Source organism: Oncorhynchus keta, chromosome 15, assembly GCF_023373465.1.
Source record: "Oncorhynchus keta strain PuntledgeMale-10-30-2019 chromosome 15, Oket_V2, whole genome shotgun sequence".
Classification (NCBI taxonomy): Eukaryota; Metazoa; Chordata; class Actinopteri; order Salmoniformes; family Salmonidae; genus Oncorhynchus; species Oncorhynchus keta.
Window position 1 is genome coordinate 23,706,043 of NC_068435.1, and position 18,452 is coordinate 23,724,494.

General features: G+C 41.8%; 1 protein-coding gene across 2 annotated transcripts; it reads left to right on the top strand.

Moving 5' to 3' along the window:
* Positions 1 to 56: 56 nt before the first annotated feature.
* On the top strand, positions 57 to 18,050 carry dars2 (aspartyl-tRNA synthetase 2, mitochondrial). 2 transcript variants are annotated; one of them, XM_035788052.2, is made up of 17 exons: positions 57 to 608; positions 1,012 to 1,111; positions 1,254 to 1,320; positions 1,469 to 1,570; positions 1,667 to 1,762; positions 1,880 to 2,003; positions 2,092 to 2,138; positions 2,268 to 2,374; positions 2,512 to 2,581; positions 2,773 to 2,952; positions 3,080 to 3,187; positions 8,945 to 9,035; positions 9,473 to 9,621; positions 11,623 to 11,841; positions 12,210 to 12,320; positions 17,083 to 17,158; positions 17,381 to 18,050. In XM_035788052.2, the coding sequence occupies exons 1-17, from the start codon at positions 434 to 436 to the stop codon at positions 17,566 to 17,568; spliced, it is 2,010 nt and encodes a 669-aa protein (XP_035643945.1). In that variant the 5' UTR covers positions 57 to 433; the 3' UTR covers positions 17,569 to 18,050. The 2 variants fall into 2 exon arrangements, with proteins under 2 accessions (XP_035643945.1, XP_035643946.1); XM_035788053.2 differs by having other exon boundaries at positions 8,973 to 9,035; positions 9,469 to 9,621.
* Positions 18,051 to 18,452: the final 402 nt, after the last annotated feature.

Sequence of the window (18,452 nt, forward strand, 5' to 3'; positions counted from 1 at the left end):
TCCCCACCATGCGTTATACAAGTTGAGCACAAAATCACTAATCTGTAAAAACAAAGGATGGACACACTATAAGCAACTAACTGTCGATACCAAGCACATCCATATTTATTCAGACTTGTACTTTCTACTTCCGCCTGAACGTGGACGAGACAAGGAAGGAATTAGAGGACGCTTGTGCCACAATCACATTGAAGGAACCAGGGAGTTTTAGCTACCTAGCGCCGTTGTTTGGGCAAAATCGACATGATGCAGCTACATTTTTTACATCAAGTTTGCCAGTCGCTTTGATCCGGCGTAAATCGTATGAGTTTTATGTAGCTATCTAGCTAGCAGCCATATGCAACAAGCAGCGAGCGTACAAGACATATCTTTACAATATTAGATAATAGCTGTTTAGTTAGCTACAGTACTGTTAGCTAGCAAGCTATCTGAAATGGCCAATAAAAGCAGAGCATTGGCGCAGAGGATGCTTCTCATCTGTAGACAGGAGACCAGGGCATATTCACTATGGCGAAGGACAACAATTCCGATTGCACATCTGATCAAACCCAGCATTATGCATTTCAAGTTTTCTCTCAATGTCAACAAACACTCAACGTGCACAACAGGTAGCCTATATTATTTACTTCATGTCGGTCCATTAATTCTGATCTTGGAGACCCAGGGTGTGTGCAGGGTTTGTTTTAGTCTGACACTAACTCCTGACTCAAAATCTCAATAACTATCTAACATCATTGTCCCGGACTGGGGTTGTTGACCACTGATGTTCTGGAATCCAGATCATGGACACCCACAGGGTTGTGCAGCGTTTCCCCCAGCCCAGCATTAATGTCATGCGGTCAATAACTCATGAAGCTCATGACTAGCGGAGTTGGGTTTGTTACTCGTGGGCTGGAACAAAAGAGTACAACGTGGGTTTCCAGGACCAGGATGCAAGAACACTATTCAACAAATAATTATGTCTATGCTTAATATAGAGCAAGCATAACACTTAACTGTATGTCTCTCCAGGTTCTAGCAGCTTGTCCTTTCGGAGTCACACTTGTGGGGAGCTACGGCCTGCTGATGTAGGAGAGGAAGTCACTCTGTGTGGCTGGGTTCAATACCTGAGGTTTGACATGTTTCACTGTTTCAAACACTTTATTCTTCTCACATACTGCTTCTATTCATATTTAAAGTGGCCTATATCATCACGTGGAAATAATTGCATTTAGCTGACTCTAACAGTGCACACATTGTTTTGCTCCAATCAGACAGGATTTATTTGTTATCATGAGAGATTTCAGTGGCTTGGCACAAATTCTTATCCCTCAAGACGAGGTAAGACTGTTTAACAGTTTTATGAATTATTCCAAAAACACTCCTGCAGTTTATATTTATGGTAATCAAATTCCGATGTATATGTCATATATTTTAACATTACTATATATTGACTATATATTTATTTGTAATTTGTGTCTTGGTCTAGGACAAAATTAATCTGAAAACAGCCTTGTGTGACTTACCACCTGAATCAGTGATCAGGGTGAAAGGCACGGTCAGGCTTCGACCAGATGGACAAGAGAACAAGGTGAGACTGATGACAAGACAAGTGGCAGTAACATTTACCACCAGTGTTATTGTGAATGACTCCATCCTGATTGTGTCGCCATTTTGTAAACTGTAGGAGATGCCCACCGGAGAGATCGAGGTTCTTGCAGAGAGTGTGGAGATTCTAAATGTCTGCCGTAAGCTTCCCTTTGAAATCAAAGATTTTGTGAAAGTGAGTACATGATTAAACACATTATTTACACATAATATCATCACACACAAAAAAACAAACACATTTATTGTCAGCATTATTATTTCAGTATTGATGAGCTTTACTCTTTGTTTACAGAAATCTGAATCCCTTCGGATGCAGTATCGCTATCTGGACCTTCGTTCGTCACAAATGCAGTATAACCTGAGGCTGAGGTCCCAGCTAGTGATGAAGATGAGAGAGTACCTGTGCAATGTGCATGGTACGAGTCCTTGAATTGCCTCTCCAGTTCTTATCCTACTGCACTGTCGTGTATGTTTTCAAAATATTTTTTGTTTCCCTGATTCCAGGGTTTGTGGATGTTGAAACTCCCACCTTATTTAAGAGGACTCCAGGGGTAGGTTCTCTCATTTTACTTTCTCCAAACACTATTTTGGATCAATTATGTGTGTTATAGAGTAGGAGCTCTTCTATAAAATTATTTACAAAGGAGTCAGTCCTCCCTTAATGTTTTTGTATTTTCCAGGGTGCAAAGGAGTTTGTGGTGCCCTCAAGAGAACCTGGTCGATTTTACTCCCTGCCTCAGAGTCCTCAGCAGTTTAAACAGCTTCTCATGGTGGCTGGCATTGACAGGTAAACAAAATGCATCCGTTGTACCGAATCACCAATTACATTGTTACACTTGATGCCCTGTGTCCATTGTTTCATAGATCAACAACTTTGGTTTTGAGCATCTAATTGTAGCTCTCTGATGTAAATTTATCTTGCAGGTACTTTCAACTTGCCCGGTGCTACAGAGATGAGGGTTCTAAACCAGACAGACAACCAGAATTTACCCAGGTAATGCGATGATTAGCTCTGAGAAGAGACATGATCAACTATTTCTTAGGGCAGACAGAATGACTTTGGCAGATGAGTGTCGAACAGCTTTAATGTGGTTCCTAGTTTGATTCAGACACACAAACACACAGATAATCTAAGTCTAATTCTGCCCTCATTCCTCTACATTGCCTCTTATCTATCATCCATAGGTGGACATTGAGATGTCCTTTGTGGATCAAGCTGGAATCCGAGGTCTGATTGAGGGCTTGGTCCAGTACTCCTGGCCTGTGGAGAAAGATCCTGTCTCCACACCATTCCCCTGCATAACGTATGAAAAAGCAATGAAGGACTATGGAGTGGACAAGCCAGACACACGATTCGCCATGAAGGTTTGCTCAAAATACTCAGATATTATTTTACATTTTGGGAGGTATTTTTAAATGTTACAATCTGATAGTGAAGTACGAATATCCTGCTCCAGTGTTTTAGGTTGAAATGTGTTTCCTACTTGTATAGCTCATGGACATCAGTAAAACATTCCACAACACAGAAATAGAGTTCCTTAAAGACGCCCTCAACCAACCAGGAGGATGTATCCAGGCAATCTGTATCCCGGATGGAGCAGTAAGTACAGTTTAAAAGAATAATAAAGGATTCTGGTAGACTTAGGGTTGCAAAGGGTCGGAAACTTTCCGGGAAATTTCATTTTTCTCCCTGGAAATTTTCTATGGAAGTTAAGCCCTGGAATTTGGGAAATTTTGCTTAAATTCATGAAAAGAGTTATCTTATAACAGTGAACCTTTTTTTTGTGGGATACACATAAGGCAATTCTAGGTCTTGTGGTATATTTTGGTTAAACTATCCCCATTTCAATGGAATTGCAACCCTCTTCATGCACAGTGCATTCATCCATCACATGTACAGCTGATTCTCAAGATCTTGCACGCTAATAAGAATCTAATGAACACACACTACTACACTATCTGAGCCAAGGACTACATGCTTTCTGGTAAGTTTTGATTATAATACTGGGTGGGGTGAATATATTTTATAAGACATACATTATTTTTTGTTAACTAGTAAATAGTAAGTAGCCTACATAAAAATGTATTTAATGCAACAAATATGCAGAATCATCTGGCCAAGTGCATAAAGTTCCCTTAGCGCTCACAAGTAACCTCTGACAAAAGTCCCTGTACTTCTATTTGAAAATGATGAATCGGACACCTTATCGATAGCAACAATTCATGGTCCTCCTGGACTCAGACGGGTTTTTTTCTCAATGGAGGAACGTAGTCAGATAAATGCTGATGAATGTCTTGCTCGAGCTGTGTATGCAACTGGTTCACCTCTGATGCTCACAGGCAATGTATATTGGAAGAGAGTTCTGAATGTTCTTCGCCCAGCATACACCCCTCCAACCAGACATGCTTTATCTACTCATTTGCTGGATGCAGAGTTCTACAGAGTTCAAGAGAAGGTCAAGGAAACGAAAGAGATAGCAGACTGTATTGCAATCATCTCTGATGGGTGGTCAAATGTTTTTCTGGCAAAGAATAATTAACTACATCTCCACCCCTCAACCAGTATTCTACAAGATCACAGACACAAGGGACAACAGACACACCGGTCTCTACATTGCAGATGAGCTGAAGGCAGTCATCAATGACCTTGGACCACAGAAGGTATTTGCACTGGTGACAGACAATGTTGCGAACATGAAGGCTGCTTGGTCTAAAGTGGAGGAGTCCTAACCTGGTTAGGGTAGGACCCTACCCAGAAATGGTTAGGTATGTGAAGGGTCATCAAGTTATAGCAGCAATCTACCTCACCAAGCAGTGAGAAGAATAAGAGCACCACATTGAAGCTGCCCAGCAACACCCGTTGGGGTGGTGTTGTCATCATGTTTGACAGTCTCCTGGAGAGGAAGGAGTCTCTCCAAGAAATGGCCATATCACAGTCTGCTGATATGGACAGCCCCGTGAAGAGGATCCTCCTGGATGATATATTTTGGGAGAGAGTGGTAAGCAGCCGGAAACTCATGAAACCTATAGCAGTAACCATTGCACGGATTGAGTGAGGCAATACCATCCAGTCTGATTTTCAGACTTTGCTTGCAGATATAAGAGAAGAAATCCGTACTGCCCTGCCCACTTCACTGTTGCTCCAAGCAGAGGAAACTGCAGTTCTGAAATACATAAAGCGTGAAGACTTCTGCCTGAAGCCCATACACACCGCAGCGTACATGTTGGACCCCAAGTACGCTGGCAAGAGCATCCTGTCTGGTGCAGAGATTAACGAGGCCTATGGTGTCATCACTACCGTGTCTCGCCACCTTGGCCTGGATGAGGGCAAGGCAGTCTGTCAAAGTACACTTTCAAGCAAGATCTTTGGGATGGAGATGCAATATGGCAGTCGTGCCAACATATCTCATCAGCTACCTGGGTGGAAGGCACTTTGTGGATCAGAGGCTCTTTCCCCTGTTGTCTCCATCATCCTCCAAATCCCACCAACATCAGCCTCCTCCGAGCGCAACTGGTCCTTGTTTGGGAACATACTCACCAAAGAACGCAACAGGCTGACCAACACAAGGGTTGAAAATTGGTGGCCATCCTGGCATATTTGAGGATTTTAAGCCTGACCACGAGCCATCAACAAGGTTGGAAAGTGACAGTGAAGATGAGGCCTCAGAGTCTGATGTCCAAGAGGTGGACATTGAGGAGGTCCAGTGAGGATGTGGAAAGCCTGAGATGAAGACAAGCAAAGCTTTAGTTTCTAGACTATAATTTGACAGATGTATGTTGAAAATGTTTGTGGGAAATGTGATGGATCATTGGGGATCATTCAATATTCCCTATCTTTTGTTGTTCAGTGAAATCATCCCATGTGAAGAGTCAACTCATTTAATTAAAGTTCAATCTGTAACTAAATTGTTTTTTATTTCTATTGGAAGAATTTAATCATTTGTCTGCTTATGATAAGGTAAAAGGTTTATGCTTCTCTCTTCGCATGATATGGTAAATATAAACAATGCAAAAAACATCTACATTTAAATGGTATTAATCGTATTAATTTGCATATATTTCCGTTAATTCCCACGGAAAGTTTCCACCTCTGAATATTCCCTAAATTGTGCAACCCTATGTAGACTGTTCTAGTAGATTCTGTTAGCCTATTACTTTTTAAAAGATTTGTGCATCAAATAAAGATTGTTTAAGCTTGTTGGGATGATATATAGAAAGTCTACACTCCCTTTCAAAATGTTCACATTTTGTTGTCTTTGTTGTCAAATTACAGTACATTGAAATAGTTGTTTTTCCATTGATCTACACATCCTACCCCACAACTTCTAAGTGAAAGAATATTCAATTTTGTGGGGAAAATCTATAAAAACTGAAATAGTAGGCCCTCCCAGGTGGCGCAGGGTTCTAGGGCACTGCATCGCAGTGCTAGCTGTGCCACCAGAGACTGGGTTCGAGCCCAGGCTCTGTCGCAGCCGGCTGCGCCCGGGATGTCCATGGGGTGATGCACAATTGGCATAGCGTCGTCTGGGTTATGGAGGGTTTGGCCGGTAGGGATATCCTTGTCTCATCGCGCACTAGCGACTCCTGTGGTGTACCGGGCGCATTGCACACTAACCGGGTCGCCAGGTGCACGGTGTTTCCTCCGACACATTGGTGCGGCTGGCTTCCGGGTTGGATGCGCGCTGTGTTAAGAAGCAGTGGTTGGGTTGTGTTTCAGAGGACGCATGGCTTTCGACCTTCGTCTCTACCGAGCCCGTACGGGTGTTGTAGCGGTGAGACAAGATAGTAACTACTAACAATTAGATACCACGAAATTGGGGCGAAAAGGTGGTAAAAAATAAATAAACTGAAATAGCTTGGTTGGATAAGTGTCCACCCCTTTGTAATAGCAATCCTAAATTAGCTCAAGTGTAACCAATCACCTTCAAAATCACACACCAAGTTAAGCAAACACTCAACAATGAGCACCAAGGAGCTTTCAAAAGGACTCTGGGACAAAGTTGTGGAAAGGCACTGATAAGGGGATGGGTATGAAACATTTCAAAGGCCTTGAATATCACTTGGATATGATTATTAAGACGTGGAAGGTTTATGGCACCAACAAGACCCTGCCTACATCAGGCCATCCCTCCAAACTGGATGACTGAGCAAGTAGGAGACTGATCAGAGGCTACCAAGAGTCCAATGGCAACTTTGAAAGAACGACAGGCATTTATGGCCAAGACTGGTCAAAGTATGCATGTGACAACAATATCCCAAGCGCTTCACAAATCTAGCATGTATGGTAGGGTGGCAAGAAGGAAGCCATTACTCATGAAAGCCCACCTTGAATCCCATTTGAAGTATGCAAAAAACATTTGGGAGTTTTGCGGACTGTATAAACTCAAATTGAATTTTTTGGCTTAAATGCAAAGCGTTACGTTTGGCGCAAACCCAACACGGCACATCACCCAAAGAACAGCATCCCTACTGTGACAGAATCATGTTACGGGGATGTTTCTCATTGTCAGGGACTGGGAAAGAAGTGATGGTATGGAAAATGAATGGCGAAATGTACAGAGAAGTCCTTGAGGAAAACCTGCTGCCCTCTGCAAGAATGCTGAAACTAGGACTCATTTGAACCTTTCAGCATTCCAACGACCAGAAGCACACAGCCAAAGCTACAGTGGAGAAGCTAAGGAATAAAAAGGTAAATTTCCTTGAGTGGCCGAGTCAGAGCACCCACCTACATTCAATCCAAAATGTATGGCATGACTTGAAGATTGCTGTCCATCAATGCTTCTAAAGGAACTTGACAGCACTTAAACAGTTTTGGAAAGAATGGTCAAATATTTAGGTATTTTATTAGGATCCCCATTAGCTGTTGTGAAGCAGAAGCTACTTTTCCTGGAGACCACACAAAACATGAAACATGACATAATACAGAACATTAATAGACAAGAACAGCTCAAGGACAGAACTACATATGTTTAAAAATGGCACAAATAGCCTACATATGAATACATATGCACAAAATATCTACTTCAAATAGGGGAGAGGCGTTGTGTGAGGTGTAGCTTTATCTGTTTTTTTTTAAACCAGGTTTGCTATTCACTTGAACAATATGAGATGGAAGGAAGTTCCATTTGATTTATTTTTATTTCACCTTTATTTAACCAGGTAGGCTAGTTGAGAACAAGTTCTCATTTACAACTGCGACCTGGCCAATATAAAGCATATCAGTGTGAACAGACAACACAGAGTTACAAATGGAGTAAACAATTAACAAGTCAATAATACAGTAGAAAAAAATAAAAAAAGAGTCTATATACATTTTGTGCAAAAGGCATGAGGAGATGAGGCGAATAATTACAATTTTGCAGATTAACACTGGAGTGAAGAATGAACAGATGGTCATGTGCAGGTAGAGATACTGGTGTGCAAAAGAGCAGAAAAGTAAATAAATAAAAACAGTATGGGGATGAGGTGGGTAAATTGGGTGGGCTATTTACCGATGGACTATGTACAGCTGCAGCGATCGGTTAGCTGCTCAGATAGCAGATGTTTAAAGTTGGTGAGGGAGATAAAAGTCTCTAACTTCAGCGATTTTTGCAATTCGTTCCAGTCACAGGCAGCAGAGAACTGGAAGGAAATGTGGCTAAATGAGGTGTTGGCTTTAGGGATGATCAGTGAGATACACCTGCTGGAGCGCGTGCTACGGGTGGGTGTTGCCATCGTGACCAGTGAACTGAGATAAGGCGGAGCTTTACCTAGCATGGACCATGCAATATTGCCTCTATATAATACTCTATGCTTTCTTGAATTTGTTCTGGATTTGGGACTGTGAAAAGACCTCTGGTGGCATGTCTAATGGTGTAAGTGTGTGTGTATGTGTGTGTCAGAGCTGTGTGTAAGTTGACTATGCAAACTATTTGGAATTTTCAACACATTGTTTCTTATGAAAAGAAGTGATGCAGTCCGGCTCTCAACAACTCATAGCCAGGAAAGACTGGCATGCATAGTATTGATATTAGCCCTCTGCTTACAATGAAGAGCAGCACCTGCTGCTCTCTTCTGGGCCAGCTGCAGCTTAACTAGGTCTTTCTTTGCAGCATTTGACCACATGACTGGACAATAAGACAAATCTCGAGCCTGCAGGACATTCAGAAGTTGGTAGAGACCTAATCACAGCTGTAATTGCTGCCTAAGGTGCTTCCACCAAGTATTGACTCAGAGGGGGTGGAGACATATCCAATTATGATATTTCAGTTTAGTATTTTTAATATATATAATTTGTGTATGGTGGTAGATAATTGTATTTAAATAAGGATTTCAACAAAATGTGAAACAAGTTTAAGGGGGTGTCGACTTTTTATAGGACATCTGTGTTCAATATTTCACTCCAGAAACATTTGAAGGGCAAAGATCACGAATCCCTGAAGCAAACTGCCAGGACCCAGTTCGGCCAGGTATGTAACCTCGCGCTTTAACCCCCCTTTTACAGGACATTCAGTAAAAGAGAACAAACTGTCTTCATGAAATATTAATCTGGAATATGATCAATAAGCCAAGATGACTGTGAAGAAAATGTTGAACGAAGCACATGGCATAATTGCCCTGAGGCAAGGGTAGACCTCACCAATCCTAGAGTTGTGCAATCCTGAAAATCTTGTAGGACCCCCTTTTATAACGAAGTGACATGATTGGTAAACACAACTCATTTGAGACTCCATTACGGCTAATGATTTATTGGGTTTAGCAATTCATAGTTAAAGAGATATGAAAACCCAATGACTGCTAGGCATTCAAGTCTGTCGGGGCCATGCCCGGAGGCTAGCTGCATCAGAGGAATGCCAATTAAGCCTAGTATTTTTTGTGATATTTTTGTATTTTTTTTCCAAGGAAGTGAGTGTAGTTTTGGTGAAGGCAGATGGTGCATTGAAGTCTCCCCTCAACAGACTCATGCCTGCCTCAGCTAAACAGCAGCTGCTCCAGATGGCCCAGGCCAGACCTGGGGACCTGCTGCTCATCTCTGCTGGGACGCAGGAATGTGTGGTGAGTTACAATCTGATTTGGTCCCAAACGGCACCCTGCCTATATAGTGGACTAGTTTTAACCGGGGCCCATATGGCTCTGGTGAAAAGTAGTGCACTATGTGGGGAATAGGGTGCCATTTGGGATGTAGATCCTTTGCATGCCTCACCTCCATTAAAGATAACCATCAGTTTCAAAGTTAGCCTTGTTTGTCGAAATAAGTGATGGTTGTCAGTGCTTCGAGGTTGATCACTTTGATATGAACCAGTTGCACAGTATAGTTCAAACACATAACACACTGCAAAGTTTGATTTGTTTCCTTTTTTAAATTAAAAGCTAAATGTTTATATTTTTCTCATATTTTTCTCATGCGTCGTTGGGCCTGGTACAGATGATACACCAAAATAAAAAGTCTTTCAGAAAGTATTCACACCGGTTGACTTTCTTCACATTTTGTTGTGTTACAGCCTGAATTTAAAATGGATTCAATTGAAATGTGTCACTGGCCTACACACAATACCCCATAATGTCAGTGGAATTATGTTTTTAGGAATGTTTACTCCTTAGTTAATGAAAAGCTGAAATTTGAGTCCATAAGTACACCTTTATTATGGCAAGCCTAAAACAGTTAATGAGTAAACGTGTACTTAATAAGTTGCATGGACTCACTCTGTGTGCAATAATAGTGTTTAACATCATTTCTGAATGACTACCTCATCTCTGTACCCCACACATGCAGTTATCTGCAAGGTTCCTCAGTCAAGCAATTCATTTCAAACACAGATTCAACCACAAAGACCAAGGGTGTTTTCCAATGCCACGCAAGAAGGGCACCTATTGATAGATGGGTGAAAATGTTAAAAAGCAGACATTGAATATCCTTTTGAGCATGGTGAAGTTATTAATAACACTTTGAATGGTGTATCAATACACCCAGTAGCTAGAAAGATACAGGCGTCCTTCCTAATTCAATTGCAGGAGAGGAAGGAAAACGCTCAGGGATTTCACCATGAGGCCAATGGTGACATTAAAACAGTTCCAGAGTTAAATGGCTGTGATAAGAGAAAACTGAGGATGGATCCACACATTGTATTTACTCCACAATACTAACATAAATGAAAGAAGCCTTTAAATAATAAAAATATTCCAAAACATGCATCCTGTTTTGCAATAAGGCACTAAAGTGAAACTGCAATTTTTTTCTTAGAAATTAACTTTGTCATGAATAGAAAGTGTTATGTTTGTGGTGAATCCAACACATTACTGAGAACCCACTCTTCATATTTTCAAGCATGGTGTTGGCTGCATCATGTTATGGGTATGTTTTTTTTTGGATTAAAACAAATGGAATAGAGCACAGTCAAAATCCTAGAGGGAAACCTTGTTCTGTCTGCTTTCTATCAAACACTGGGAGTCAAATTCACCTTTCAGCAGGACAATAACCTAAAACACAAGGCCAAATATACACTGGAGTTACTTACCAAGATGACATTGAATATTCCTGAGTGGCCTAGTTACAGTTTTGACTTAAATCGTCTTGAAAATCTTTGGCAAGCCTTGAAAATGTCTGTTTAGCAATGATCAACAACCAATTTGACAGAGCATTAAGAACTTTAAAAATAAAGTGCAAATATTGTGCAATCCAGGTGTGCAAAGCTCTTATAGATTTACCCAGAAAGACACATCTTTATTTGCTGCTAAAGGTAATTTTAACATGTATTGAGTCGTGTTTGAATACATATCTAAATTAGATATTTCAAAGTTTTATGGGATATTGTGTGTAGATGGTAGAGAAAAAACAAACATTTAATCATTTAATTTATTTAATCTATTTTGAATTCAGGCTGTCACAACAACATGTGAGGCTTTTAAGAGGCTTTTGTAACCAAACAGTTGAATGCCAGTGCGTTCTGAAAATAAACAATGTTTTTGACATTCAATAACACAGAACAACCTTTTACTTTTGTTTTTCATGGTGAATGCAGTTTTCACTCTCCTGATTTCCATTATTTCCTCCCACAGCGCCCTTTGTTGGGCAAATTGAGGCTTCAATGTGCTGAACTCCTAGAGGGCTCCGGTGTGGCTGTTCGAGACCCCTCAGCGTTTCACTTTCTGTGGGTGGTAGACTTCCCACTGTTCCTGCCAAAAGAAGAGGACCCTGATCAGCTTGAGTCAGCCCACCATCCTTTCACTGCACCTCTCCCTGAGGATGCTCATCTCCTGTATTCACTGCCTCACAAGGTTAGGGTCATATACAGTAGGAGGAGGGTTGTCTCCTTGGTCACATATTTATAGAGAAGAACCCTCTCAACAACTTGTTTCTGTGCCCTTCCTTGCTGTTTGGTACAAATAGAAAACTGTTAAAGAAAGTGTTGTCTGACAGCTGTCACTGTGCTATTTCCAACCAGGATGTGGTCCAAACAAGAAGTTTGGAAATTCAAAACTATGTATTCAAGTATAACCAATAATAAAAATGTATTTATTAGTATAAACTACTCACCATAAGTCAGTCTATCAATATAAACAAACTTGACAGAGTATCCTGTACTGTCATTTCCTATGCACTGAGACCATATCATTCATCTATGTCTCCTGTGTCAATATGGCAGGTACGTGGCCAGCATTATGACCTGGTCCTGAATGGGTGTGAGATTGGAGGAGGATCCATTCGTATTCACAAGGCCTCTGATCAACAGCATGTGCTGGAGACGATCCTCAAGGTAATGAACTTGGACTGGATAAGTAAGAATACCAGAATGCTGATTTCCCATGTCCCATTTATATCAGGTTGAGGAGGATATGCAAGCACAGTTATCATTAGTATACCGTATGTTAAAAGGCGCTGCATTGGAAAGCGGACATTTTGCGGGCTCTTGGCCAACCATAATTTATTTTGCAGCTGATCGTAACTTTTTTTGTACATAATGTTACATAACGAGGACTTCTACTTCAATGAGTCGGAGGCGAAGACATATCATTTTTTCTGGACCGGGTCCAAATCCCCGTCACTCATAGGAGGAGGAGATGGCGCTATAGAGGCCGCCGCCTCTGGGATGGCTTTCCACTAGATGTTGGAACATTGCTGCGGGGACTTGCTTCCATTCAGCCACAAGCATTCGTGAGGTCGGGCACTGATGTTGGACGATTAGGCTTGGTTCGCAGTCGTTCCAATTCATCGCAAAGGTGTTCGATGGTGTTGAGGTCAGGGCTCTGTGCAGGACAGTCAAGTTATTGCACACAGATCTTGACAAACCTGTATGGACCCCGCTTTGTGCATGGGAGCATTGTCCTGCTGAAACAGGAAAGGACTTTCCCCAAATTGTTTCCACAAAGTTGGAAGCAGAGAATCATCTAGAATGTCATTGTATGCTGTAGTGTTGAGATTATCCTTCATTGAAACTAAGGGGCCTAGCCCAAACCATGAAAAACAGTCCCAGACCATTATTCCTCCTCCACCAAAATTTACAGTTCGAACTATGCATTCGGGCAGGTAGCGTTCAGGTAGCGTTCCGCCAAACCCAGATCCGTCCGTCGGACTGCCAGATGGTGAAGCGTGAGTCATCACTCCAGAGAACGCCTTTCCACTGCTCCAGAGTCTAGTGGTCGGCGAGCTTCACCACTCCAGCTGACGCTTGGCATTATGCATGGTGATTTTAGGCTTGTGTGTGGCTGCTCAGCCATGTAATCCCATTTCATGAAGCTCCCCTGACGAACAGTTATTGTGCTGATGTTGCTTCCAGAGGCAATTTGGAATTCAGTAGTGAGTGTTGCAACCAAAGACAGACGATTTTTACGCGCTTCAGCACTTGGCAGTCCCGTTCTGTGAACTTATGTGGCCTACCACTTCACGGCTAAACCGTTGTTGCTCCTAGACGTTTCCACTTCAAAATAACATCACTTACAGTTGACCGGGTAAGCTCCAGCAAAGCTGAAATTTGACAAACTGACTTGTTGGAAAGATGGCATCCTCTGACAGTGCCACGTTGAAAGTCACTGAGCGCTTCAGTAAGGCCATTGTACTGCCAATGTTTGTCTATAGAGATTGCATGGCTGTGTGCTCGATTTTTATACACCTGTCAGCGAATGGGTGTGGCTAAAAATAGCAGAATCTGCTCATTTTAATGGGTGTCTACATACTTTTGTATATATAGTGTACATATAGTTGCATCGGCAGGACAGAACGTCCGGTAAGATCACAGGGGGTGGTGTGTGTCTCTTTGTTAAGAACAGTTGGTACACAATCTCTAATATTAAGAAAGTCTCAAGGTTCTACTTGCCTGAGTTAGAATACCTCATGATAAGCTGTAGACCATACTATTTACCAAGAGTTTTCATCTGTATTTTTCGTAGCGGTCTATTTAGCATCCCAAACCGGTGCTGGCGCTAAGACCTCACTCAACGAGCTGTATAAAGCTATAAGCAAAGAAGAAAATGCTCATCCAGAGGCAGCGCTCCTAGTGGCCGGTGATTTTAATGTAGGAAAATTGAAATCTGTTTTACCTCATTTCTACCATCATGTCACTGACATTTTCAACCTGACCCAGTCTGTATACAGTTTTGCATACCGCCCCAACAGAGCCAGAGATGATACAATCTCTACTGCACTCCACACTGTCCTTTCCCACCTGGATAAATGGAACACCTACGTGAGAAAGCTCATTTACTACAGCTCAGCATTCAACACCATAGTGCCCTCCAAGCTCATCACTAAGCTAAGGAGCCTGAGCCTGAACACGTTCCTCTGCAACTGGATCTTGGACATCCTGACGGGCCGCCCCCAGGTGGTAAGGGTAGGCAACAACATAGCCTCCTGTACTCCCTGTTCATCCATGACTGCGTGGCCACGCATGACCTGATCACCAATCACCAACAAGGACACAGCCTATAGGGAGGAGGTCAGAGATCTTGCAGGGTGGTGCAAGGACAACAACCTCTCCCTCAACATGGGCAAGACAAATGAGCTTATCATGGACTACAGGAGACGGAGGGCCGAACACGCCCCCATTCATATCGACAGAGCTGTAGTGGAGAGGGTTGAGAGCTTTAAGTTCCTTGGTGTCCACATCACTAAGGACCTATCGTGGTCCGAACACACCAACACAGTCGTGAAGAGGGCACGACAACACCTCTTCCCCCTCAGGAGGCTGAAAAGATTTGACATGGGCAGAGTATCTTGACCGGCTGCATCACCGCTTGGTATGGCAACTGCTCGGCATCTGACTGCAAGGCGCTACAGAGGCTAGTGCATATGGCCCAGTACATCACTTGGGGCTGAACTCCCTGCCATCCAGGACCTTTATACCAGGCGGTTAGAGGAAGGCCCCAAAATTGTCAGACTCTAGCCAACAAAGTCATAGACTGTTCTCTCTGCTACCGCATGGCAAGCAGCACCGGAGTGCCAAGTCTGGGACCAAAAAACTCCTGAATAGCTTCTAACCGCAAGCTGTAAGACTGCTGAACAATTAATCAAATGGCTACCTGGACTATTTAGTGCCTTCAGAAAGTGTTCACACCCCTGGACCACATTTTGTCTTGTTACAGCCTGAATTTAAAATGTATTAAATTGAGATATGTTGTCACTGGCCTACACAAAATACTCCATAATGTCAAAGTATTCAACCCCATTGTTATGGCAAGCCTAAATAAGTTCAGGAGTAAAGATGTGCTTACCAAGTCACATAATAAGTTGCATGGACTCACTCTGTGTGCAATAATAGTGTTTAGCATCTTTTTTGAATGACTACCTCATCTCTGTAACCCACACATACAATTATCTGTAACGTCCCTCAGTCGAGCAGTGAATTTCAAACACAGATTCAACCACAAAGACCAGGGAGGTTTTCCAATGCTTTGCAAGAAGGGCACCTATTGGTAGATGGGTGAAAATTGAGCATGGCCAAGTTATTATTTACACTTTTGATGGTGTATTAATTCACCCAGTCACTACAAAGATACAGGCGTCCTTTCTAACTCAGTTGCCTGAGAGGAAGGAAACCGCTCAAGGATTTCACCATGAGGCCAATGGTGACTTTAAAATGGTTAGAGTTTAAAAACTGAGGATGACTCAACATTACTAATCTAATTGACAGAGTGAAAATAAGGAAGCCTGTATAGAATAAAAATATTCCAAAACATGCATCCTGTTTGCAACTAGGCACTAAAGTAACTACTACAAAAAAATGTGGCAAAGCAATGTACTTTTTGTCCTGAATAGAAAGTGTTATGTTTGGGGCAAATCCCATACAACACATTACTGAGTACCACTCTCCTTATTTTCAAGCATAGTGGTAGATATGCTTCTTATTCTTCTAGAACTGGGGAGTTTTTTTTGTATTATCTAATCAAGATATATTAGTGTGTTATTTTTCATTATTTAAAAAATGTTAAAATCACTTTTTGCAGCAATTACAGTTGTGAGTCTTTCTGGATAAGTCTCTAAAAGTTTGCCACACCTGGATTGTGCAACATTAGAGTATTTTGTGTAGATCGTTGACCAGAAATGACAGTTAAATCCATTTTAATACGACTTTGTAACACAACAAAATGTGGAATAAGTCAAGGGTTGTGAATACTTTTTGAAGGCAACCCCTTTATTATACAAATTTTATCTACATTTTTTTTAACTGATTTTCTTGCACTGGCTCTATGCACACTTACTAGACTACTCACACATACTACACTGACACTCCAATACACACACACACACACACACACACACACACACACACACACACACACACACACACACACACACACACACACACACACACACACACACACACACACACACACACACACACACACACACACACACACACACACACACACACACACACTACATATGCTCAAACACATACATGCATATTGACGCCAGACATACACACTCACACAGACACACTTTCACACTTCACGTACGCAGCTGCTACTCAGTTTATTATATATCCTCATTGTCTAGTCACTTTTTACCCGTACCTACATGTACATACTGTATAATCTCAATGATCAACTACCTTGTACCACTGCACCTTGATCAGTACTCGTACTCCTTGTATAAAGCCACGTTATTCTATTGTTACTGTCCCTTTTTATTTTGCAAATATCTTTCTTACTTTTTAACTCTGCATTGTTGGGAATGGGCTCGTAATTAAGTATTTTGCGGTAAAGTCTACACCTGTTGTATTCAGCGCGTGTGACCATTCAAATTTGATTAGATTTAGTACCGAAATAAACAACTGATTAGGATTGGTAATCACAGCGCTCATTTTGTTGCTGCCTCTAGCTGCAAGTTTCTGAGCTGCATGTTCTCCTAGCTTGCTGCAAGTTCAGTCAATAATATTTATTATCACTGGTAATAAGACAGTATTTACTACTGTAGATGTAGACTGTCATTAGCCTTCCAGCTTAGCGGTGAATAGAAAAGGACAGACTTAGTGAATCTCTCTCTAGAGTTGGGAAACTCCCTGACTTTGTTCTTTTTTTCAGGAGGATCCATCTCTCCTTTCTCACCTGTTAGAGGCACTGGACTCTGGGGCTCCTCCTCATGGTGGGATTGCATTGGGTAAGTCAGCCATAATAATCATCCTAACTTGACACCAGACACACTCAGATTTGTGTTTCTCATGCTTTGATATTTCACCATTTGTTCTACAGATGCTTAGTAGTAGACTTAGTAGAACTAAGTAGACCAGTCCCCTTGTCCTCCTGCATTAAAATGCAATACCTAATTTGTGAGTAATATTTTATTTCCCTGACTAATATCCCTTGTTCAATTTTCCTCTAGGTTTGGACCGATTTCTGTCTATTATCGTCGGAGCCCCCAGCATCAGGGACGTGATTGCCTTCCCCAAATCATTCAGGGGCCATGACCTGATGAGTCGTGCTCCAGACTTCGTCTCTGAAGACGAGCTTAAATCCTACCACATCGCTGTCAACTGGCCAGCAGGAGACGAAGGGAACCAGGAGAAATAGACATGGCTGCTGCTACACCTTTGTCCTGAAGCTGAGACTCTGACTCATATTACAGCTGGATTTACATTGGGGAGATGCAGGACAACTAAGTACCGTGACTTAAATGCGATTCTTCTAATGACATGCTGCCACTTTAGGTTTACTCGCACTGTTAATGACCATTCATTGCATCAGTATAAATTCTGTCGGCCGAGTGGGGAGTTTTTGAGTTGGGAACTGTCGTTCCCGCATCTCTGCAACTTAAACCCAGTTTACACCTTTGTCCTGAAGGTTCCACTTAGCTTCGGTTGAAGACTTTTCCAGTTGCCTCCTTTTCTCAAGTTGCACTTTTTTGCCAGCTTGTAGTTGTCTTCACAGGCAGCTCCTCTGCTAGCCAAAATATGGTCAATATCGATGTGAGACTTTGTCTTTAAAGTGACATAATATATGTACAATGTAGACAGGAGACACTGTCACCAATAAATTGTCATGGTTTGACAAATTCCTGTTTTTCTTATATTCTTTCATGCTACAAAGTACAGTCCTGTATACATGCTTTATCAAATGTTATTCAGACTGTTTGAAAATATAGAAATGTCCAATAGGGGGTAGCATTGTTCCATTTGATCTTGTTCACTTTTTTCTTCCTCAGACACCCTTATCTAGGACAGCATGACATTAACTGAAGCAATTAAGGTTAAATACATTTCTCAAGGGTACTACAGTACCTTCTAGTACATTAAGGCTCACATATGCTGAACCTTCAATCTACAGATCACCTTTTACAATGCTTACCACCTAGCTACTAAATCAATGCGGTGTCAATCACCTCAGATGTTCGTTTTCTCTATAAGATGATTGAAATCCACACTTATAAAAAATTACAGACAAGGAACTTCAGAGAC

Bases quoted from the DNA above. Each gene is read 5' to 3' on its own strand.
- dars2 (XM_035788052.2), top strand. From the start codon at position 434: ATGGCCAATAAAAGCAGAGCATTGGCGCAGAGGATGCTTCTCATCTGT. The intron at 1,321-1,468 runs GTAAGACTGTTT...GTCTTGGTCTAG, and splicing joins TTCTTATCCCTCAAGACGAG to GACAAAATTAATCTGAAAAC. The intron at 12,321-17,082 runs GTAATGAACTTG...TCTTTTTTTCAG, and splicing joins TGCTGGAGACGATCCTCAAG to GAGGATCCATCTCTCCTTTC.